General features: G+C 44.8%; 1 protein-coding gene across 7 annotated transcripts in view; it reads left to right on the top strand.

Moving 5' to 3' along the window:
• INPP4B (inositol polyphosphate-4-phosphatase type II B) overlaps nucleotides 1-25,430 on the top strand; it is an 877,589-nt gene that overhangs the window by 488,739 nt on the left and 363,420 nt on the right. For 6 of the 7 annotated variants that reach the window (XM_040331418.1, XM_040331408.1, XM_040331402.1 and 3 more), the window contains one exon: nucleotides 19,283-19,394. In XM_040331418.1, coding sequence (XP_040187352.1) covers nucleotides 19,283-19,394 — 112 coding nt within the window. Of the gene's footprint in view, nucleotides 1-18,887; nucleotides 19,053-19,282; nucleotides 19,395-25,430 lie in introns of those variants that run through there. The other variant, XM_040331448.1, reaches the window with a different exon arrangement.

The following is a 25,430-nucleotide window of genomic DNA, read 5'->3' as shown; positions in this document are numbered from 1 at the left end:
ATAATTATTTATTATATTATAATTTATAATTTTGTTTTTAAAAAAATGTCATACCCGGAATGCCTACTAGACTCTGGTTTGGTCAGATTTAAATGAGTTATTCCTAAGAATTACAGGCCTACAGTATAAAACGCCAAATTTCCTTGCAAATAATGGTACCGCTTTCAGCATCTTTTTTCTGAAATAATCATACCGCCAGGGAGGTTAAGGGAGATGGGAGGAAAACACAAAGGGGTTTATTTACTAAAACTGGAGCACTCAGAGTCTGGTGCAGCTGTGCATGGTAGCCAATCGGCTTCTAACTTCAGCTTGTTCAATTAGGCTTCATCAATAAAATCCTGGAAGCTGATTGGTTTCTATGCAAAGCTGCATCAGATTTTGCACTCTCCGGTTTTAGTAAATCCCAAAGTGACAAGACCAAAGGGTATTTTTTTTTGTACTTGCTAAAAATGTTCTTAGCCTGAATAATAAAATGAATGCAGGCACCACATCTAATGACTGCAATGTATTACATTTCTTGGGCCAGATTCACGTAGCGCAGCGAATCTATAGATCCGCTCGTTCTACGTGAATTAAGATCCGCTCCCGCAAGTTTAGGAGGCAAGTGGCTAATTCACAAACCACTTACCTCCAAACTTGCGATGGCGGATCCTAAATCCCCCGGCGGAATTCAAATTCCGCGGCTAGGGGAGTGTACTATTTAAATCAGGCGCGTTCCTGCGCCGATTTAAATGCGCAGGCGCCGTCCAGGGAATTCGTGTTCGTGAATCGGCGTACACAAGCGGCATAGGAAAATTCAAATTCGACGCGGGAACGCCGGCTATACTTAACATTGGCTGCGCCTGATAAAAGAAGGGGTAAGTATACGACAAAAAAACGCTACGGAAACAACGCAAGAACACTGCGACGGGTCCGCGTACGTTCGTGAATTTGCGTATCTCGCTGATTTACATATTATTTATCGTAAATCAGCGGGAACGCCCCCGGCGCCATTTTTAAATTGAAAAAAAGATCCGACAGTGTAACACATTGTAACACTGTCGGATCTAGCCCTATCTATGCGTAACTGATTCTATGAATCAGGCGCATAGATAGGACCAGTTTACGTCAGAGATACGATGGTGTATCTGTAGATACACCGTCATATCTCTTTGTGAATCTGGCCCTATGTTCCTATTTTTAGTTATACTTTGGTTTCTAATTATTGTTTTGTGTAATAGAATATAAGGAAAGCAATGGGAAAAAGCTCTTATCTGTGGATTTTCACATTGTATACTGCAGGGCTCAAAATTTCAAGTCCTGAGCTACTAGCCAGGCCTCAAGAGTTAAGCCCCATACACACCATCAGATTATCTGCAGATTTTTGTCTTCAGATTTACCAAAACCATGTAGTACAAGGGCCTGCCTGATTGCATACAAATTGAAACTCTTAAGGTTTGACCTCATATTACATGGTTTTGGTAAATCTGAAGACAAAAATCTGCAGATAATCTGATGTGTGTATGGGGCTTTACTCGCCACCAGTTGCCCCACCTAATTCATACACTGCCCTGCGCCTAATTGCACCCATAAACACACCCTCGTAGATTATCTCATGGAATGACAATGTTTTATGCAGAATCAAGTTACAAAATTAAATATTACCAACAACAACTTTAACAAAATGGGACAGGGCACTGGGGGCAGACCAGAGGGACAGGGCACTGGGGGCAGACCAGAGGGACAGGGCACTGGGGGCAGACCAGAGGGACAGGGCACTGGGGGCAGACCAGAGGGACAGGGCACTGGGGGCAGACCAGAGGGACAGGGCACTAGAACTGGGTCTCTTCCCCATTCTCTTGCTGTCTGCTCTGCAACTCCCATCCATCCTCTCTCTCTCTCCCATTCATCTCATCATCAGGAGCCTGTGTGTGCGGCTCCACGCTTGCATGTCCCCACTTCCCCCTTTTATTCAGGCTGGCAGAGAGGAGAGGAGCTGCAGCATAGCGGGAGGGAGTACAATCCAGCGCTGAGATCCACACAACTGCACAGCCATTGACACCATAGCACAGCGCACACGGACAGCGCACAGCACACATTGAGACCAGTCTGTTCACAGTGCTCAGGCTAAACTGTTGGACACTTACATAGAGCACAAGGAGAAGAAAACTGCACAAACTAGAAGGCTGCCGCTCTCATGTCAGGGCAACTTTCAGTGAGCGCTGCACCGGAGTGGTAATTTTTGCAATCCTCCACCTCACTCATTACTTTCTGCTCTCCAGCTACATTGGTCGGGGCCCGGGGGAGGGGGGCAGGCTCAGAGAGGTCATACTGTTAGGTACCATGGCTTAATGAGAATTGTAAGGAGAGCACATGTGTACTGCTCTGCCTGTGCGCGGCTCACCAGACTACTTTTCCCGAGCATGCACCTTTCCTCTTCGGCCGCAAATCTCATCGGGACTCTAAGTGTAGGCACAGATTGGAGGGAGATTGGTCATGCAGCCCTGGCATCACTCGCCCCCAGCTTAAATCCACTCGCCAAATGCTAGTAGGCGAGTGGAAATTTTGAGGGCTGGTATACTGTATATTTAAAATATTGGTCATTATTCTGCTTTTACTGCCTGTATAGCATCCACATCCTGTTTACATGATCGGTCCATAATGTTTGTAAAGGTGGACACATATGTGGTGTACTAAACAGGTAAAAGCATAATTTCTGCCTTCGTAAGACCTAGAGGACATCTGTAGACTGACTAACTCCACAAATGCACTAAATAAGTTAAAGCACAAATGTATTCTGTGTAGTGCATATTGGAAAACAACATCGGAGATATTGACTTGTTTGTTTTGCCTCAAGCCTAAGCTCTGACAGGAACCACTACGTCTCAAAGTAAGTTCTAGAGATAATAAGAACTAATCTTTGTAAATATAACACTGAAGTGTTTGGTGATATATTTGAAACAAACATAACATCACTGTTGATACGATACATTTTCTTATGGTATTCTATTAAATGTATTAAAGGGTTAAATCACCTTTACAATAAAATTGCTTGTGCATTCCAGCTTCCCCAGTACATAAAAAAAAAAACACTGCTCAGGTTGTGAAAAAGAAGCTTCCTACCTATATCATACCTGCAGACCAGGGGACTCCAAACTTTCTAAGCAAGGCAAGGGGCCAGTTTTTTGTACTTCAGACGTTAGGGGGCCTGGACTGTGGCCAGCAGCAGTGAAAATTTCCCTGGCAACAGTGGGCATAAACATCTCCATATTTGGTATTAGTGGGAGGAATGGTGCCCCATTGATGGCATCATTAGAAGGAATGGTGCCCCATTGTTGGGGTCAGTGGGAGAAATGGTGCCCCATCCTTGGTGTCAGTTGGCAGAGAAGTGTTTCATATCAGTGGGGGGAATGGTGCCCCAAGGGCCGCATAAAGGCAAGCAGGGGGCCACATCCGGCCCCAGGGCAGCAGTTTGGAGATCCCTGCTGTAGACCATGCACAGACTCCTGCAAGCCTGTCTAGAAAACTCATAGGTAGTCGACTGTCATCCCACATCCATCTTACCTACAGTAGATGTCAGGACGTGCTGGAGGTTGTAGACATGACCTCAAGATTTTCAGGAACTATCGCTGTGGATTGTTCAAAACTGACATATGTGCATTGCCCTCTCCCTGTCGTACAACACTGAGCTCAGCCGCTTTTGCAACATAGGGAGAGAATGAACTGAGCATGTGTGGGTTTTGAATGGACCAGAGCATTTGTTCTTGTGAAGCTGTGAGAGTTGCGTGCATAATCTCTGAAGTATGCTGACCATCTAGGCAGGATATGGGGTGTGCCAAGCTAAGTTTTTTGAGCAGTCTTGGGAGAGACCTGTCGCGTACCTGGTCGGAGACCGGAATGCTGAGAGCGCTTCCCATGCAGGTGCAGAGCAACCCTGAAGGTGTTGATAGGGACTGCTATGCCTAAAGAAGCAGGGGTTGCCAGCTGCAATAGGCTGAAGTGCAAATGAGATGTACAAGGGATGACAGCCAGACGAACAGGATGCACTGCAGGGCAGGAGTCCCTCAGATGTACCAGGTGGTGCTTGATAGTAAGGAGAGCCGGGAGCATGCTCAGGAGCTAAGCCAGTAGTCATACACGGGATATTAGCCAGGAGCAGAGGCAGAGAGCTGAATCGCCAACAAGCCGGGGTCATGCACTGGATGTCAGGAGAGTAAGAGAAGGTCACACACTGGTGAACAGGCACAAACAGGCAGTTCTAATGACTAGTCCTTTTCCCTCTGTCTGCCTTTTTTGGAAACTGCTTCCCGAGTGCAGTTCATCATTAAAGCGAGTGGAATATCTAAGTTATATTTATAAAGACCATAAGGGTACATTAACATTGCATGTTGCATTAATGCAAGCACATTAATCCAAGTGTTTATTGCATCCATTTGCATTTTGTTAAAGAAAGCCATTAATTTTGAATGGGCTATTTCACATACAGTATGTACATTTCAGGGGGGTATATGGGAGTGCATTGTGTTGGGTATATTTGATAGGTGCATTGTGGTGCCATTCAAAATAATTGCCAATGCAGTGTACTGTACATAAAATGTAATGTCACAGTGTCTGTGTAAGGTATGGAGTGAAACTTTACATTTTTTTGTTAGTTTGTGTTTCCACTCATATACAGTATGTAGTTGACGAGCTGATTTACCACAGAGAGTGAGCACATGCACACAATATATGTATCAGTTATCAGCTCTTCATTTGAAAACAATAATGTATACACAGTGGCGGCTGGTGCTCAACATTTTTTGGGGGGCACAAACAAACGGAAAAAAAATTGCAGCCTCACTGTGCCCATCAAATGCAGTCACTGTGCCCATCAAATGCAGTCACTGTGCCCATCAAATGCAGTCACTGTGCCCATCAAATGCAGTCACTGTGCCCATCAAATGCAGTCACTGTGCCCATCAAATGCAGTCACTGTGCCCATCAAATGCAGTCACTGTGCCCATCAAATGCAGTCACTGTGCCCATCAAACGCAGCCACTGTGCCATCAAACGCAGCCACTGTGCCATCAAACGCAGCCACTGTGCCATCAAACGCAGCCACTGTGCCATCAATTGTCGCCACTGTGCCATACCATCAATTGTTGCCACTGTGCCATGCCATCAATTGTCACCACCGTGCCATGCCATCAATTGTCGCCACTGTGCCATGCCATCAATTGTCGCCACTGTGCCATGCCATCAAATGCAGCCACTGTGCCATGCCATCAAACGCAGCCACTGTGCCATCATTTATCGCCACTGTGTCCACCAATTGTCACCACTGTGCCATGCCATCAATTGTTTTGCCACTGTGCCCATTGTCACCACTGTGCCATGCCATCAAACACAGCCACTGTGCCATCAATTGCCGCCACTGTGCCATCAAACACAGCCACTGTGCCATGCCATCAAACACAGCCACTGTGCCATCAATTGTTACCACTGTGCCCATCAATTGTCACCACTGTGCCATGCCAAACGCACCCACTGTGCCATCAATTGTTGCCACTGTGCCCTGTAAAATGCTGCCAAAATTCCCGCCTGGCACTTACCTTTCTGGGGTCAGCTATCCTCCTTCCACCATCCCTCAATGTCTTCTCCCACCCTCGATGATGCTTCAGCCAATCAGGTTACCGGTAAACCAGAACCGGTGAACCTGATTGGCTGAGACACCTGTCAGTGTTAACCAGGGAACGCACACCATGTGCGTCCCCTGGTTAACTATTTGGAGGCACTTCCAAAGCCAACTAGCTGCCATTATTCAGATGGCCGGCGCTCACCATCTGAATAGTGGGCGGCAGCGACAATACATGGATTCATGCAATGCATGAATCTATGTATTGTATTCAGTGGTGGTGCAGGAGCGAGAGGGGTGGCACTCCTGCGCCCTCTATGGACGCACCGCCACTGTGTATACATCTATATAAGCTAAGGTAGCCTTTAAAAATAAAAATAAATGCACAAATGTTTGTAGGAAAAAAAACGTTTTTAAATTTTTTTTCACAGGAGTCTACAAAGCATCGTACCCAAGATCAGTGGATTGTGAGTGCAATGTCAGGCTCGGGCAAACTCTTCCTCCAGCTCCCTGCCCGTAAAGAGCTACGGGCTGTCAGTTGGAGAGCTGAAGGAAATGTGAATGGACTATGAGTATGTTGATTACTGCACTTGTGTGCCATTGAGAACTACAAGCTTGTCTGCCACACTGGAAGATGGAGATTTTAGTTCATTCACAGATCTTTCAAAAGTGGGAGCCCTGATAATAAGTGCTGCCCCATTAGTGCCCATCAGACAACCTATCAGTGCCCATCAGTGTAGCCTCATCAGCACACATCAGTGAAGAAGAAAAATTACTTATTTGCAACATTTTATAACAGAAACGAAGAAGAATTATTATTTTTTCTGAAGTTTTGGTCTTTTTTCATTTGTTTAACAAAAAAATAAAAATCCAGTGGTGATAAAATACCACCAAAAAAGCTTTATTTGTGTGAAAAAAAGGATACAAATTTCATTGGGGTACAGTGTTGCATAACTGCGCAATTGTCATTCAAAGTGCGACAACGCTGAAAGCTGAAAATTGGCTTGGCCAGGAAGGGGGTGAAAGTGTCCAGTATTGAAGTGGTTAAGCAGCTACAGTTTTTTTTTTTCTTTTGGAATAAAGGTTTTGTGTAAATAAATAAAATCTGACCATTGTAGGCATCCCTTGTCAGTGTTATAGTTTGCCTCCACCCTGTAACTTCCACTTTTGGTCTGTTAAATGAATCTGAAATATAACAGACTAATGCCGCGTACACACGATCGGAATTTCCGATGAAAAAAGTCAGACAGAATTTTTTCATCGGATATTCCGACCGTGTGTATACCCCATTTGAGTTTCGGAAATTCCGACAGGCTTAAGCCTCGTACACACGACCGAGTTTATCTGCAAAAACCAGCAAGAAACTTGCTGGGAGATATTTTTTTGCCGAGGAAACCGGTCGTGTGTACATTTTTGTTGAGTAAACTGTCGAGAAAATCGACGAGCCAAAAAGAGAGCAAGTTCTCTATTTCCTCAACGGGAATGGAGAAACAAGGAACTCGACGAGGAAAACAATGTGTTTCGCCCGTCGAGTTCCTCGGTCGTGTGTACGAGGCTTTAGAAAGAGAACAAAGCTGAAATTCCGTTCGTCTGTATGGAACACCGACAGAGAAAAAAAACATGCATGCTCAGAATCAGGTCGACGCATGCTCGGAAGCATTGAACTTCATTTTTCTCGGATCGTCATAGTGTTATACTTCACTGCGTTCTTGACGGTCGGAATTCCGTGACAGTGTGTATGCAAGACAGCTTAAACGGAATTCCGTCGGAAAAATCAGTCGGAGCTTATCCCGACGGAAATTCCGATTGCGCGTACAAGGCCGAGACATACACTCCGTGTCTTTGGATGCAGAGTGTATGAGACGGAAGCGTGCCCGCAAGGTAACCCCTCTCGGGGGTTAGCTCTTGCAGGGAGGAGCTCAGACAGCTGCTGAGGGACCCCAAAAGAGGACCATTGGGGCCACTCTGTGCAAATGACCTGGACAGTGGAGGTAAGTATGATATGTTTGTTATTTTAAAAAATATTAAGCTTTACAACCCCTTTAATGCAAATGCAACCACCACATTCTAAGAATTGGTAAGCTGCAATATATTACATTTTTGTTTTGGGATTTATTGCTGCTTTGGCTTCAGGCAAAACTTTGTTTAGCTTTGAACAGATAGATGGGTCTTTCAGTCTTATTCTAGGGACAACATTTTGCTTCCTCTCCTACAGTGCTTCTCCCTATCTTGGTACAACAAGATTATTAAAGCCCTTACAATGAGATTATTCCAGTCACATAAGGAAAAGACTGCATCTGCGCTGCACATGGATACTATATCTTTTTATTTTGCTTCCTATAAGCAATTTAATGAGGACAGACCTAAATATCATTTTTTTGGGCTTCGTTTTTCAGTTGGCCGGGTTTGTCTTCTTCAGTAAATTAACGTTTTATCTCTCCTACAGCCAGTGATCCAGAGTTTGAAAGCTAAGTAAATATATTTAATTTAAAACCTTTTTGCCAAACTATTATTTATGTTCTCTGCACAGTTTGGTGTGTGATAAACAAAGCGCGACCATCTAAGATCTCCTAAATGTTACATACTGGGTTATCTGCACAAGCAAATGTTGGGAATTGCTTAATATTCATTAGACCCTGCTCTGAATAGAATTAAATCTTCCAACCGTGACAGGTGCCACAATATGGTTCACATCTCAAGAAACTTCAATTTTTTTGTAAGGAAGTTTACCTTTGCTAAACTACTAATAAAGAATTTCTGACGGCAGGCGAGGCTGTTTCCTCTCAAGCAATATAAGCACAGCAGGGCTCCTGAGATAAGTGCTGAGCAGTGAAAATTAGTTCCTCAACACAGCACAAATAAATATTAAAAACAACACATACAGTTTGAGAATATATTTTTTTCTCCTTCTTCTACTATTTGAAATCTCAATGCTTTTTCTGTCTTCATTATTTTACAGCGACACTTCTTCCAGTCTGACCAAGCAGGACATTAATCTTGCATTCTTGGGTTGATGTGTTTGGAATGCACGGCATGTTTGCTGTTTTTGATAGCAGCATTGCACCAGTGGTACTTTACATTCACAGCGTCTGACACAGCTAATGATGGCTGCTCCCCAGACGTTTATAGAGCTGTTTGTTGATTTGTGTGCTAGTAGCATTCACAAGTAAAAGATTAATTTTCTTGCCGTGGATTTCTATATCATTTCTGTTGACGTTGTACAGTTAGACCTAAATATTAAAGTTTAATAGACAGTATAATTGACCAGCATAACACAGCACTAGATACAGGATTGAGGCTGAAAAAAATATACAAAATTAGAACGTGGTATCCTCAGCAGGGTCTTCCAGACTGCAGACCTAGTTGCTAAATTATTGAAGATGAAGTAAAGGGAAAGTAGAGCTACACATATATTGCAGGTTGATGCAAACCTTTGTCTAAGGCGTTTTTTTAAATACAGAGGCCCGGATTCACGTAGAAGCGCGCATCTTTGTGCGGGCGTAACGTATCCTATTTACGTTACGCCTCCGCAACTTTGTCAGGCAAGTGCAGTATTCTCAAACCAAAGTTGCGGCCGCGTAGCGTAAATAGGCCGGCGTAAGCCCGCCTAATTCAAATGTGGAAGATGTGGGCGTGTGTTATGTAAATTTAATGTGACCCCACGTAAATGACGCTTTTTACGAACGGCGCATGCGCCGTCCGTGAAAGTATCCCAGTGCGCATGCTCCAAATTAACCCGCAAGAAGCCAATGCTTACGATGTGAACGTAAATGACGCACAGCCCTATTCGCGAACGACTTACGCAAACAACGTAAAACGTGAAAAATTTTACGCTGTTCCGACGTCCATACTTAACATTGCTTCGCCTTATCTAGGCGTATCTCATATAGCATGGGTAACTTTACGCCGGGAAAATCCTAACGTAAACGGCGTATCTGTACTGCGTCGGCCGGGCGTACGTTCGTGAATTGGCGTATCTAGCTGATTTACATATTTCTAGGCGTAAATCGGCGTACACGCCCCTAGCGGCCAGCGTAAATATGCAGTTAAGATACAACGGCATAGGAGACTTACGCTGGTCGTATCTTATACAAATTCTGGCGTATCTGATTCTTTGAATCAGGTGCCAAGATACGACGGCTCAGACTCAGAGATACGACGGCGTATTTGGAGATACGCCGTCGTATCTCCTACGAGAATCTGGGCCTGAATGAGGACAGTTAGATGACAAAGAGTAACCTCCACTACTTGGAAAAGCATCTTGCTCATAAACTATATAGAAACTGAGTATTGCTATAAAGATAGGCTCTGGAATTCAAAAGTAATAAAATTACCGGCTAAATTTGATAGGAAAAAAAAAATACAAAATAGCTACTTACAATGCTGTGGGGCTTTCTACCTTTTTTAACATTTATCTGACCTTAAACATGTAAAAGAAAAAAATCACATGACTATGCTTGGTCTTTTCCTCGTGCTCTACAGTGGCCTAAAAAAGGGGTCAGGTGGAGCCAGCACATGTCTGCAACAGTAATTGACATGTAGGCGACAATGTGCCTGTCTAAATGAATACGAGGGGGGTGCTGATAAGTTATTGAGCCTTACCCAGAAAAAATTGAGCGAGGAAGCTGTAACTTGCAGGGTGTACTGGCCAATTTGTCTATATTCATAGGGGCAAAAAGTAACTACCTATGATTTGAACTTATCTTTCTTTTTTTATGTCCAATGTGAACATGGCAGCACCTCCATAAAATCCAATGTGGAAGAGCTTGTGACCATAATCAAGTTTCTGTTTCTCCAAGGGAAAGGTGCGAAGCAGATCCATAATGAAATGTCACAAACTTTGGGTGAAAGTGGCCCTTCATATGCAATATTGGGTCGTCCATTTTAAAACTGTCCATTTTGGTGTTGAAAGTGAGAAACCCAGTGGAAGGCCTGTTTCTGTCACATGATATTCCCAGATATGTAGCAATACCTTTTGGATGATGATCGACGATCCTCAATGATCATGTCATGGATGGCTTTCACAGAGACAGAAACAGGTCTTCCACTGGGTTTCTCAATTTCAAAATCGAAATGGCCAGTTTAAAAATTGGTAACCAAATGTTTAACTTTTGCATATGAAGGGCCACTGTCACCCAAAGTTTGTGACATTTCATCATGGATCTGCTTCTCACCTTTCCCTTGGAGAAACAGGAACTTGATTATGGACCCAACGATTATTTGAACAAGCTGTAATTAGAAGCTAATTGGCTACCATGCAAAGCCGCACCAGATTTTGCACTCTTAGGTTTTAGTAAATCATGGTAACAAAGTTCAGACTATATATTGGCTATTTCTACATTGTAAGCTCTAATGAGCAGGGCCCTCTAATTCCTCCTGTATAGAATTGTATTGTAACTATACTGTTTGCCCCCATGTTGTAAAGCACTGCGCAAACCGTTGACGCTACTGTATATAAATCCTGTATAATAATAATTAATAAAAAAATCTTTATTTTTTTTACTTTCTAGTTGTCATGTGGCTGCACAGCCTTCTTTATTGTCTTCTTCTGTATGGAGAACAGGGGCAGGCAGCTCATTTAATCACTCATGCAGAGTAACTCTGCGGCTCTGCTAACTCTGAGTAGTTGATGGTGGCTCCCTGTCAGTTAGCAAGGGAACACTGATCGGGGGCATGACCTAATGATCATTTACTCACACAGGAAGCTCCACAGCTCTGCTAGCTTGGAGCAGCTGGGGGGTCATGGCAGGTACACAGACTACAGAAGATACTACAGTAATGCATTTTGTCCTGTAAGAATCAAAAGCCCAGAAACAAAAAATGCCAATGCAGCGCAGATCTGCCTCCATGCTTTGTGTAGTCAGTTTACAACATGAAAAATAGGAAGGCTGGCAGGATCAACCAGGCATTACAAGTAAGTGTAGTGAATTAAAAATTGATGCATTACTTTGAGACAGATCAACAAAGATCTGTCTCAAAGATTGGTAAGAAAACATTTTTATTTTATTTTTTGTAACTTTAAGAAACTGAAAGCTGCTGCATCAAAGTGATTGACTAATAGGAATGTGTGGGGTGAAGCAGCTACCTAGCAAGGCCCAGATTCACAAAGCACTTACGCCGACGTATAACAAGTTACGCCGACTTATAACAAGTTACGCCGACATAGGTGCAAATGTGCGCCGTCGTATCTGTGCGCCAGACCCACAAACAGATATGCGCCTAAAACCAGGCTACCCCCCTGCCGACGTATCTTGCTTACGCCGGCGTAGGGTGGGCGTACATCTTGGCTGGGAGCATGGTGCCGCTCCCATTGATTAGCCATTCAAACATGCAAATGAGGGAAATACGGCGATTCACGAACCTGCATGCGCCCGACGCAGGCTACGTGAGGTGCGCGTAAATTGTACGTTCCGGCGTAAAGTTATTTCCCATAAAGGAGGTGCAACCCAGCAGCAGACATGCAAAGGTCTGCACCAGGGAACACAAGCCGGCGTATTTTACGTTGGACGTGTGTCTGGCTGGGCGTAGGTTAGGTTCACGCCGTACGCAGTGATCCGGCGTAGTTTAGGCAGTTGTTCCGACGTGGTTGTGAGCAGGCGCAGGGGGATGCGTTCACGGCGCATGCGCAGTTCCTGATACTATCTGTCTGGCGCTTGGCCCATCATTTGCATTGGGGCATGCCTCATTAGCATGGGTCACGCCCACTTCCACCTACGCCGGCCTGCGCCCTCGAAACTTACGCCACATTGACGCAGCATTGGGAGTAATAGCTTGCTGAATGCATTGCTTGCCTCTGTGCTCTGCGTTGGCGTAGCGTACATTGGTTTCTCTACGGCGGCGTAATGTGCGCCTGCTCTCTGTGAATCTGGGCCCTTGGGTTGAAGATGCTGCTTCCCATTGTTTGAGCAGAAAAGTGATGATGGATCCTGTACACTTGTACGGTTAATAATTACTCTTCATCATAGTTTATTTTCATTGAGAATTTTCCAGTGTTTATAATAATAATAAAAATTATGATGATGATGTTGATTGTTGGCATTTGTAACTGCTGTTACACCGGCCTTCTCCCCATCAATTTTTAAATAAGTTACAATTAACTCTTGTTAAGTCTATATGAAATCACTAGTTCCTAGAAACAAAGATTGAGGGTAATCCTCAGAACACAGAATTTGCAGCTTCCATAGAGCTCTATGTAGAGTTCCAAATGAAAGCACCATGTTCTGCTTGCAATCAGCTCAGCAGTGACCTTCAACAGCCATCTAAGACATAAATAGGATGAAAATAATAGCTGCAGCTGATGACCTCACACGGTTGATCTGTATTTATTTGGAAGAAGAAGTACGATTGCTCTTCTGACTCAGAATTGCTGATTTCCTTCCAAACAAGAGCATTGTAAGGTTGCATTTCATTGGGCTTATGTGATAAGACAGAATGCAGTAACATATATTAAACAGTTACCCCAGTTTCAGTTTACCTTAATAAGTTCACTGAGAATGGAATGTTGATTGTTGGAATGAGATAATACACTTGGTAAATTGCACACAAATGTTATACCGAACTTTCACCTTTGACTGCCTTCCTGATACAGAACCTAGTATAGATAAAAATATCTTGCCACTCTCTGGCCTGCCTAAGGCCAGATGTTGTCCATGTCCTACATTGCCTTATATTCCTACAGCCTACCTTCCAAGTCCTTGTGCATGGATTAGCCTTGGCCTTGGAGAATAATGCTTGAACTGTATTTAGCTTGGTGCATGTGTCTGGAGTGGAAATTATTCTCCATGGCTGGGCCCAGGGCATGCTCAAGGAAGTGGGAGAGATGCTGATGTAAACACTGAGCAGGCTGGGCAGAAAGGTGATGAATAAAATCTGGTCATGTTCATATTTACAAGAAGGTGTTTATTTTGTAACTACAGTTTTTCTCTAAATGTGATACTATGGCGGGGATAAGCAATTAGCGGACCTCCAGCTGTTGCCAAACTACAAGTCCCATCATGCCTCTGCCTCTGGGAGTCATGCTTGATGCTGTCAGAGTCTCGCTATGCCTCATGGGACTTGTAGTTTGGCAACATCTGGAGGTCCGCTAATTGCTTATCCCTGTAATCCCCTATGAACTTCAGACCATAGTAGAGAACAGATATAGGCGGGTATTAACCCCAAGATTTAACCATAAATGGTTTTGTGTCACGTAAGAGGAGACTCTGTTTGTATCTGGAAAGCTAAATGATTCGTTGGCTTTGCAAAAGCAGCTTCTCTTCACCCCCTTGAGCATTATTACTGTTGAAGACTACAATACCTGTCAGTGCTTGGCTGGTGTTTAAGCAGTGCCCTATTTTTTTATGGTTCCCTTTTGGGCTGCCCAACTATTGCTAAAGGACATTTAAGCTGATATCAATATATTATAAACCACACATTCTCACAGCCCTCTCGTCATGAGGACACTAGGCCACATATGGGAAGGGAGTTACCACTCCAGGTGGATATGTTTAAATGATCAGTGTCCTCTCAGGGAATCAAGGGTGACGGCAATGCACAAGGCAACTAGTAGAAAAGAAAATATGGACAGCCGCACTCCAAAAAAACCTTGATGGTTGTCTTTATTTTAAAAGGATAAATGCATTACAAATCACAGCAAAAAATACAGGGATGAGCACTGACGTATTTCGCACTATTAACTAGTGCTTAGTCATAGCCACATGCCAAGTGTACAGAGCTAGTTGAATTCACTTAGGGCCCTTTCACACGGGCGGATCAGTAATGATCCGCTCCGTGTGTCCGCAAAAGCTCAGAGGGGATCCTCCGTAAAATCCCCGCTAAGCTGGCAGCTGACAGGGCGGTCCCAGCACACTGTGCAGGGACTGCCCTGTCTTTTCTCCGCTCTCTCCTATGGTGGATCAGACGAACACGGACCGTATGTCCGTGTTCATCCGATCCGATCCGGCAGACGGAAGAAAAATAGGATTTTCTTCCGTCCGCAAATGCGGATCTTTGCGGAGGCGGACGATTACGGGTGTCAGCGGATGGTCATCCGCTGACACCCGCAATCACATAGGGACCAATGTATGTCCCGTTTTCATTCGCAACGGACAGATGAAAATGCGGACATACGGTCCGCACGTGTGAAAGGGCCCTTAGGGCCAGTTCACACCGCATGCAGTCCAGTGCGTAGGTAGGAAAGTAGGTTATATGGTCTGCAATAGCATAGTTCACACCAGTGCAGTCAGTTCCAGGGCTTTTCAGTTCCAGAAAAAAAAGTAGAACATACTGAATTTTTCCTGCACTGGACTGTACTGGAACGCAGTAAAACGCATAAAAAATGCACTGGCATGCATCAAAAATGCACTGGACCCTAGTATAGTGGGTGAAAAAACAGGAACATTTATGAAAAAAAGCACATAGAATGCATCCGGAATGCATCAAAAACGCTTAAAAAACGTGTGTGCAGAAAGGCTTCCGGAACAGATCTGGAGTGCGTTTTTTGTGGTGTGAGCTGAATGTTTTTTTAATGCAGGAAAGGAAACCGTTAAAGAATAGAAAATGAAAAAGTCAGCTATATTAAATATCGTCCAATGTGTACTTGCAAACACAGCTGATAAAATGACATGATCAGGAGAATTGCCGGCAGAGCGGATATTTCATTAATATCCTATCTCTAGTGAAGAGCTTGGAAGAATACAAAGTTGTATATGTGATTTAATGAGGAGTGAATATTTATTCAAGGCCCAAAATATCTGGGTAGTAACAAAAAAACTGAGTATTAACAAAACAAAATGTTATTCAGTTATGATCTGGATCTACACGGCACTGACTATTAGGCCCCGTACACACGACCGAGTTTCTCGGTAGAATTCAGCCAGAAACTCGATCGGAGCCGTATTCTGGCGAGAAACTCGGTCGTGTGTACACTTTTCAGCGAGGAAGCCGACTAGGAACTCGTCGGGCCGAAAAGAGAACATGTTCTCTATTTTCTCGTTAGTCAATGGGAAAAGTCGGCCCGCCGAGTTCCTCGGCAGCTTCCACACTGAACTCGACGAGGAACTCGATGTGTTTGGCACGTCGAGTTCCTCGGTCGTGTGTACGGGGCCTCAGAGGTTATAAAAACCAGGGCAGAATTCCTCTACTAGGTGATATCTTCCTTGATAGGGGACAGCTCTTTTAATACATAGAATATATGCCCTTGTTATGTTATGCTATTTCTTTGTGTCAACCCTAAAAGGAAGTAAACACAGCGATTGTTTTGTAGAGGTAGTATGTGGACAATGAATTTAGACGCACACTTCTGTTACCTATGGGAATTCTCCTGGAAGTGCCTTGTATGCTATGTTCTGTAGAAACTTCATATGGTTCATATGCTTGCTGAATCTTATTTTGGTTGGCTCAAATGTTTCTTGTCCCTGTGGTAATTTACTAAAGTCAGATAGGGTGTTTACTTTGGGAAACATTGTCTTAGCTTAGTAAATGTAGTCAAAATACCCCCCACAAAAAATAAATAAAATTAAGACACATACATGATACATGCACATGATTTAGATGATGCAAGTCAGAAGAGCTTTACCTTATTCACTATGCTATGGAAAATTCCCTTGCAAAATGAGCAGCCTATTTACCTTTAGTAAGTCAACCCTACTAAATCGGCTATATAATTATGTATTGTATGGTATTTTACAGTGTCCTCAGCTGTAAAGCAACGCTATATTCATGATTCTGGTCGAACCAGCTGGATACTTAAGTTGGTAGTTTTCCTGTTACGTCCTTGTTGGTAATTTCTGGTCTTCTGCCAAACTGAGGTGGTTCCTTATTTCTGGGAAAAGGATGATCTCCGGAATTACTGAATATAAAGAATTGGGTAAAAAATACCGGAAGTATGAGGAGTTTATTACTCGCTGACTCACCGGTTGGGTGTGGTTTATGCCAAAGCGGGAACCAAATGAAAGAAAAAGGAGTAGCTGTAAGTTACACACTGCAAAAGTAGGCACACATATGACCAGGCAGCATAGTATAGACAAAGTTTAATGAAAAAGGTTGTTAAAAAGATTGTATGGAATGACATCCATGTAGATATGTCAATACCTTCCAAAATTGAAAATGGCACAAAACATACTAAAGCCCGTACACACGATCCAATTTTATGGCCATAATTGTCTGATGAACGTGTTGTGTCGGATAATTCAACCATGTGTATGCTCCATCATACAATTATTGGCTGAAATAACGACAACAAAAGTTAGCTGTTCATGCTCACCAACTATTGGGCAATAAATCTGTTACGTCGGTTTATCCGAACATGTGTACGCAAGTCCGTCCAGCTAAAATCCAAAGTACAAACACGCATGCTCAGAACCAATGCTAAACTTCAGACAACAATAGCAGAAGTTGCCAATGCGTGGCGTTAAAGAGCTGGAAAAAAAACACGTGGTTTGGTGAATGTTGGCTGAAAATGTTGTGCCATGTGTATATCCAAACAAAAGAACTCGCTGCTCCAGGTGAGACAGGACGCCTAATGATATCACAGGTGCCTGCCTCGGCTCGCCTCTGCATACGATCAATACTGAAGAAATTACAGCACTCCAAAATCCATCAAAATTCTTATTTTTTGTTTCAATATTTTTTATTGACAGAATTTAATATATATATACAAAAACTACAGTATAGATGATATACACAGTACCCGATATATACTTTTTCCCATAGAAGAACGAGGACAACGAGAAAATAGAGAACATGTTCTCTATTTTCTCGTCGAGTTCCTCGCGGCTCCATCGAGCCAAAACTGTACAGACGACAGAGTTTCTCGGCAGAATCCGTCTTTTGACAGAGTTTCTCGGTGAATTCTGCCGAGAAACTCTGTCGTGTGTACGAGGCCTAAGAGTATAAGGCCTCGTACACACGACCGAGAATCTCGTCGTAAAAGAAACGTTGTTTTCCTCTACGAGTTTCTTGACAGGCTTGTTGAGAATCTTGTCAAGCTTTCTTGGCATACACACTGTCAAGACAAAATCTTGTTGTTCTCAAACACGGTGACGTACAACATGTACGACGGCACTATAAAGGGGAAGTTCCATTCCATTGGCGCTACCCTTGGGGCTGCTTTTGCTAATCTCATGTTACTGCGTGTTAAGTAAAAGTTTGGTGAGAGACGATTCGCACTTTTCAGTCTGTTACAGTGTGACGAATGGGCTATCTCCATTATGAACGCTACTTTTACCGAAGGTGCGCTCCCGCCTAAAACTTTATTCTGAGCATGCGCGGGTTTCTAACCATACACACAAACGTGTTTCTCGTTGTAAACCAGCCCGACAAGGAAATTGAGACTCCCGACGAGAAAAAAGAGAGCATGTACACACGACCGTTTTTCTCGGCAAAAATGTTCTGCCAGCATTTTTCTTAAAGGATTTTGCCAAGGAAAACAGTCGTGTGTACGGGGCTTATGAGTTATGACTGGTCTGAAGGTGTTTTGAAAAAATTCTTATAGAATAGGTGAACATCACAAGTGTTACAAACAGTTCAAATGGTAGACGCGTTTCACACAGATGTACTAATTACTAACAATGAATAGTAATAAATAAGCACATCTTTGTGTGAAACGCGTCTACCATTTGAACTGTTTGTAACACTTGGGCTATTAAATAACAATGTTGATGGATCTTGGAGTGCTGCCATTTCTTCAGTATTGTGCCGTGTGTATGCAGAACAAGTTCACGGCCAACGCCCTTCGGACCAAAATCCACGGAAAAGTCGGATGGAAGTCCGATCGTGTGTACGAGGCTATACATATAATAGTAAAAACAATCCCAGTGGTTGTTCAGGGTGAGAGAGATTCCCAGTATATCATCTAGTAATGTATAGTTTTAGATATTGATACTAATATCCAATGTAATTGTAGCAACTTGTTACTGTGCAGACTGTTATGAATGCCGTATGTACAGATCGGATGCTGTAATGCATTGGCGTCTCAGTGCAGTCACATTGATTGGAGAGCTAGTGATTACAATAATAAAATAGGTAATGGGTAAGTATCCCTATTGTTGACGATGATAACATTCAATGAGGCTATAAATAGCAGTCTAGCAGCTTTGTACCCGATGTCATCAGGAATCACATTATAATGTTGCTCAAAATGAAAGTGTTCATTTAAAAAAATTGCCTTTAGCAAGTCAACACCACTATGTCAGCTATATAATTATGTATTGTATGATATTTTACAGTGTTCTCAGCTGGAAAGTAACCAGCTGGATTCTTAAGTTGGTAGTTTTCCTGTTACGTACCTTGTAGGTAATTGCTGGTCTTCTGCCAAACTGAGGTGGTTCCTTATTTCTGGGAAAGGGACGGTCTCCGGAATGATTACCTGCTTAATCCTCTTCTGTTAGTCTAGATGCTTGTGTGTCCTGGATTAAATGCAATGACAATAGAAAAAAGCTGAGCCTGGGAACAGTTTTCGTAAACCGAACAAATAACAGTGGTTGGTTTTATTTTATTATTGCATTTCAAAAAGTCACTTATATGCAAGCAAAGATTTCAAATCGTGGCCAGGATTTACAGCTTTCTGTCAATAATACCTGTTTACAGAAAATACTGAGAATATTGTGTTTGTATTCAAACAAAAAGTTATGTATTTTTCTTGTTACTTTTTGTAGTTTATCTTTTTGTCTTGGATATATATATAACTATTTCATGATTTTTCTCTTACAGAACCTTAAATGGTGGGAAGAAAATTGGGAGTATTGAAGTGAGTTTGGTGAAGATGGGGGAGATACAGAATGGAGAAGCGGATCACATCACGACAGACGAACAAGGACAAAAGGTAATGAACATCTTATGCCGCGTTCACACGATAATTTTTCGGCTTGTAAAAAACAACGTTTTTTTTTTTGATGATGGTGAGGGGGGGGCTTGCAATGATGATGGTGAAGGGGGGGATTGCAATGATGGTGGTGAAGGGGGGGCTTGCAATGATGGTGAGGGGGCTTGCAATGATGGTGAGGGGGGGGGCTTGCAATGATGGTGAGGGGGGGCTTGAAATGATGGCTTGAATTTGAAATGATGGTGAGGGGGGGCTTGCAATGATGGCCTGAAATGATGGTGAGGGGGGCTTGAAATTATGGTGAGGGGGGCTTGCAATGATGGCTTGAATTTATGATAGTGAGGGGGGCTTGCAATGATGGCTTGAAATGACGGTGAGGGGGGACTTTCAATGAAGGCCTGAAATGACGGTGAGGGGGGACTTGCAATGATGGCCTGAAATTACGTTGAGGGCCAAACTATAGTCTGGCCCTCTAACGGTCTGAGGGACAGTGAACCGGCCCCCTGTTTAAAAAGTTTGAGGACCCCTGACCTAGAGGCTAGAGAGGCCAGAAAAAATGGCATATTTATTATTTACAGGCCTCTGTGTTTGTGAACAAGACCTTGGTAAAGAAAGCATTTAAAAACAATCAGTATACCCAGAAATATAAGCAGCTGAACATATTTGCAGGTTTGGGCTTTTTCTAGCAAATGTTGATGATGTCTCCTCTCCCTAAAGTATTCTGTTCTTTTAATGTGACAGGTGAACTTCTTGGTCAGTAGAAAGCCTTGGCAGGTTGGAAAGAATGGGGCCAAGCTCGACTTTTACAGTAAAATGTACCTGAAGTTAGCTGCTTATATCTCTAAAGCTTCTGATCATCTTACCCTATGTTCACACATATGCGATTTGCTGTGCATTTTGCAGTTTTTTAGACTTATCCAAGCATGCCGCCCGGCAGGTCAGGAAAGAGAGGAGACCAATGAGCGGCCCCCCTCCTGAACCATACCAGGCCACATGCCCTCAACATGGGGGGTGGGGGCTTTGGGTCTCCACCCCAGAGTAACTTGCCCCCATGTTGGTAGTTGTCAGGGTCTGCAGGCAGGGGGTTTATCTTAATCTGGAAGCCCCCCTTTCCAAGCCCCCCCATGTGAATGGGTAGGAGTACATCATACCCCTACCCATTCAGCAAAAAAGCAGTGAAATGTAATACATTTTTTTTTTGATAATTCCTTTATTAATAGCCCTGTCTTCTCTAGCCATCTCTTCCCGCGGTCTCTTGCCACCACTGTCTTCTTCCTCGTCGCCAGTTTCCCGCTATTTAAAAAAAAAATGCGCTCTTGTTCAGTTTATGTCTTCATCTGTTTTTTTGTTGCCCGCTCTCTGACGACTCTTATAGCATGGGGGCCACCCGGAGAGCCGGCCCCTTCCCCGTGGTCACAAAAGGGGCATGCTCTCCGGGTGATGTCACCCACCCTCCCTCTTCACCCTCCATGTTGAGGGCATGCGTCCTGGTATAGTTCAGGGGGGGGTGGGGGGCGCTGGGCCCCTTTCTTTCCTGACCTGCTGGGCAGTATGCTCTGATAAGGGTCTGATATGGATTTCTTTATCGTACATCACGGGACACAGAGCGGCATATTCATTACTATATGGGTTATATGGAGTACCTTCAGGTGATGGACACTGGCAATCTCAAAAACAGGAAGTGCCCCTCCCTATATAACCCCCTCCCATAGGAGGAGTACCTCAGTTTTTACGCCAGTGTCTTAGGTGTTGGTCATGGTTTAGCTTGCCTCCACATCCTTGGGATTAAGGTGGGCTAACCGGTTCTGTCCAAAGGCCTCAGTGCTAAAGTGGTCAGCAACCGGACCCCAAACCATTGGGGTATAGCCCATAATGCTTTCTGTCACAGAGAGCTGGACTCTGGGCCCAGAACTTAGAAACCTTTGGGGGCCTAATGTTTCTGTTGCCAGGGTGCTATATGGGCCCAGGACAGTGGATCCTTCATAGGAACCCAGGGCCTGAAGGTCTAGACGCCCCACGGAGATGGGGGAAGATTGGACCTCTTGCTGTGCAAAGTCCTGCGGCATGGAGCAGGTAAGTGAGGGGAAACTTGCGGAACTTGGTTCGCAGCAGGTTTTGTCTGGGGGAAGGTCACAGCGGGACATGCCTATGGTTTATGCGCTGCATCTGGCAAGGTGAGTCACATATCTTAAGATAGGATGACTCTATATGTGTATATTCCCCATAATTGTGACCTCCCTGGTAGTATTGCAACTGGTGCTAGTAGCATTGAAAAGGGCCTGTGTGTATAGTGACAATTCTCTTTAAGAGAAGCCCCTGGGAATCTATTGAGGTTTCTTATGTAGAGAGTGAATGCTCTTACCTGCAAGCCTGCTCAGAGAGGTCCAGGCGGTTGCTGCAGAAAAATAAATGCCGCTATGTGGATCCTGGCCTGGACGGCAGGATCAGCCTCTGACCTCCTCGTGTGGGCCTCCCCCCCCCCCCGCCGGCGGGCGCGCGCGTCCCCGTGATATGGGCGCAGTTTGGCGCCGTTTTTTTTGAAGGGGAAGGGCGGGCCCGTAGGTTAAAGGAAGGGGCGGCCCTTCCAAAAGAGTTCCCGGCTCAGTGATGTGTTGGAACTGAGAGAGGAAGGACCAGAGCGGCAGAGTGGGGCGCCGAGGACACACAGTGGCCAAAGAAGAGTATTACAGTCTTCAAAAAGACTGTCTTTCACCCTAAAGATAGGGTTTCTTTTTCTTTTCAGCAGTTTTTATTGGCAAATACTACTAAAGGGGGACAGAATGGTTTTTCTTTCTTTGGTTTAAAAAAAAACAAAAAAAAAAAAACAAACCAAGATTATTAAGGAAAGGCATTTTTTTCCCCAGAAAGGGTTTGTGGGCAACAACTATTTATTTTCCCAAACACCATTAAGTAGCGGGCGTACCTCGGTATTGTACCATGGCATCTGGTTCGGAGGGTACAAAAGGTGGGGATTCCCCCAGAGGGTCCGGGGTCTCGGACAAAGTCTTACCGCTACTTTCCCCAGAAGGAGCCTTGGTGAGACCATCGGGATCTGGGGCTGGAGCTGGCACGGGTCAGTCCAACCCTAGGGTGGTCACGGACGAGGTACTGTCCACCTCTCTAAAGGAGATGGAAAAAAGAATGGAAAAAATGATAGCCAAGGCTATGCGGGGCAGAAAACGGAATAGATCTCCGTCGCCCGAGCGTGAACCCTCAGATGAGGAGGTCCCTTCCGCAGAGGAATGGGAAGACCTCTTGGACAAGGACCAAGTAGGTTCAGGGATCGAGGATCCGGGTACGGAGGAGTCTGGCGCAGCCTCCCAAGGGGAGAGCTGGTGGGTTCAAGTTTTAACAGACTTGGTCCATAGGACGTTCAACTTGCCAGTACCAGATCTCCAAGTATCAACGGTCTCAGCTTTGGGCTCACTAAGAGCGCCTCAAACCAATGCGGTTTTTCAGATCCATCCTCTACTAGAGGAAGTTATGTTCCAAGATTGGGCCAAGCCAGATAGAATCTTTGTACCACCAAAGAGATTCTCTGCCTTATATCCTATGGAAGAGAAATTTTCCAAGAGATGGGCAGCCCCGGCTGTAGACGCAGCCATCTCATGTGTTAACAAATCTTTAACATGCCCTGTAGAAAACATACAGGTGTTCAAGGATCCGGTTGATAAACGCTTGGAAACGCTACTTAAAACCTCCTTCACTACTGCAAGGGCAGTAGTGCAGCCAGCTGTGGCTGCAATTGGGGTTGCGCAAGCATTATCGGATCAAGCTAAGCAGATGCTTAAACTTATTCCTGCCCAGCAGGCAGAAGAATTTTCGGACGTCCCTAGGGCCATACGCTTTACGGTAGATGCGATTAAGGATTCGATCCAGCAAGCGTCACGTTTATCGTTATCCCTTATCCATATGAGAAGACTCTTATGGTTAAAGAGCTGGGAGGCAGAGCCCCCATGCAAGAAGCTCCTGGTAGGGTTCCCCTTCCATGGAGGACGACTCTTCGGAGAAGACCTGGACAAATACATCCAGACCATTTCAAGCGGAAAAAGTACACTTTTGCCCACCAAGAAGAAGTTTCGGGGGCCTGCGTTTAAACGACAGTACTCCCCTGGGCAGGGGCCCTCCAATACCAAACAGTATCGACGGCCTCCTGCAAGATCAAATTTTAACAAGTCGCAGGGACAGGCCGGCGCAGGCAAGAAGCAGTGGTTTCGCAAGCCAGCAAAGCCAGCCCCCAAGCCGGCCTTATGAAGGGGCGCCCCCACCCTCGAAGGTGGGGGGAAGACTGCGTCTCTTTACAGAGGTTTGGGAGGCCAGCATTCCCGACAAATGGGTACGGTCCTCCGTGGCTACAGGCTACAAACTAGACTTCCTAAAGTTTCCTCCTCCTCATTTTCAGGAGTCAAGAGTACCAAACGATCCGAAGAAGGGAGCCGCATTAATAGCGGCATTGAATCATCTACTCTCTCAGGAGGTAATAGTAGAGGTACCAGTCCAAGAACAGGGGCTAGGTTTCTACTCCAACCTATTCATTATCCCAAAGCCCAACGGCGATGTCAGGCCAATTTTGGACTTAAAAATGGTAAATGCATACCTAAAGGTCCGCTCATTTCGGATGGAATCCGTGCGGTCGGCAGTTGCCGCACTTCAGAAGGACGATTTTATGGCATCCATAGACATAAAGGATGCTTACCTTCATGTTCCAGTTTACCAGCCACATCAAAGATTTCTACGCTTCTCGGTGGCTCTACGTCATTTCCAATTCATGGCGCTTCCCTTCAGGTTGGCTACGGCCCCCCGAGTGTTCACGAAGGTCCTAGCTCCAATCCTAGCCAATTTAAGGATTCAAGGGGTCACAATCCTAGCATACCTGGACGACCTCCTAGTCATAGATCACTCTTCTCCTGGCTTGGAACAAGCAGTGGCCCTCACAGTTCAGTACCTCGAGAGGTTCGGCTGGGTCCTAAATCGAGAAAAATCAGCATTCCAGCCCACAAGGCAGTTGGAATATCTCGGCATGAGATTAGACACAGAACAACAGAGGGTGTTTCTGCCTCTGATAAAAGTCAAAGCCATCAAGGAATTAATTCTACTGGTTCTAAGCAAGAAGGAACCAACTGTTCGCCTATGTATGCGGTTACTAGGCAAGATGGTGGCCACATTCGAGGCGGTACCGTACGCCCAGAGCCACACTCGCATCCTGCAGGCAGCCATCCTGTCAGCCTGGAGCAGGAGGCCACAGGCCTTAGATATCCCTTTGCCGCTCTCATCAAGAGTCCGACAAAGTCTGTGTTGGTGGTTAGACCCTCAGAATCTACTGAAGGGGAAGTCTTTCAGCCCAGTGGCTTGGAAGATAGTAACCACAGACGCCAGCCTAACAGGCTGGGGAGCAATTTTGGATGGTTGCACTCGCCAAGGCACTTGGGCAAAGCCAGAGAAGCAGTTGCCCATCAACATCTTGGAGCTCAGAGCTGCTCGACTAGCCCTCAGGGCTTGGACGTCCAAGTTGCAGGGGTTCCCGGTGAGAATTCAATCGGACAATGCCACGGCAGTGGCATACATAAATCACCAAGGGGGAACCAAGAGTCAAGCCGCTCAGAGAGAGGTGAGCTTGATTCGACTATGGGCAGAAGCTCATGTGCCCTGCATATCGGCGATATTCATTCCAGGAGTGGACAACCTTCAGGCGGACTTTTTAAGTCGCCAGACTCTGTTGCCGGGGGAATGGTCTCTACATCCACAGGTCTTTCAGACACTCTGCCAGAGATTGGATTGGATTGGAATAAATACTTATAGAGCGCCGAATGCGAGTTGTGAAACTCGCGTCTAAGCGCTTACCAACAAGCTGGGGGTATCCAGTTCCCAAGAGCAAAAAGAAAAAGCTAGGACATCTAAGTAAAAGAGGGGGGGGGGTGTCAGGGCACAAAAAGCCTATCCCTACTCCCTGACCATGGACCGCAGCCTGGGATTAAGGCAGCGTCCTGCTAAAGGCTTGGAAGGCCAAGTCTCTATCTGTAGGCTTGTGAAAAAAGA

Source organism: Rana temporaria, chromosome 1 (assembly GCF_905171775.1).
Source record: "Rana temporaria chromosome 1, aRanTem1.1, whole genome shotgun sequence".
Classification (NCBI taxonomy): Eukaryota; Metazoa; Chordata; class Amphibia; order Anura; family Ranidae; genus Rana; species Rana temporaria.
The sequence above is the reverse complement of the archived record's forward strand: the minus strand, read 5'-3'. Positions and strand labels throughout refer to the sequence as shown.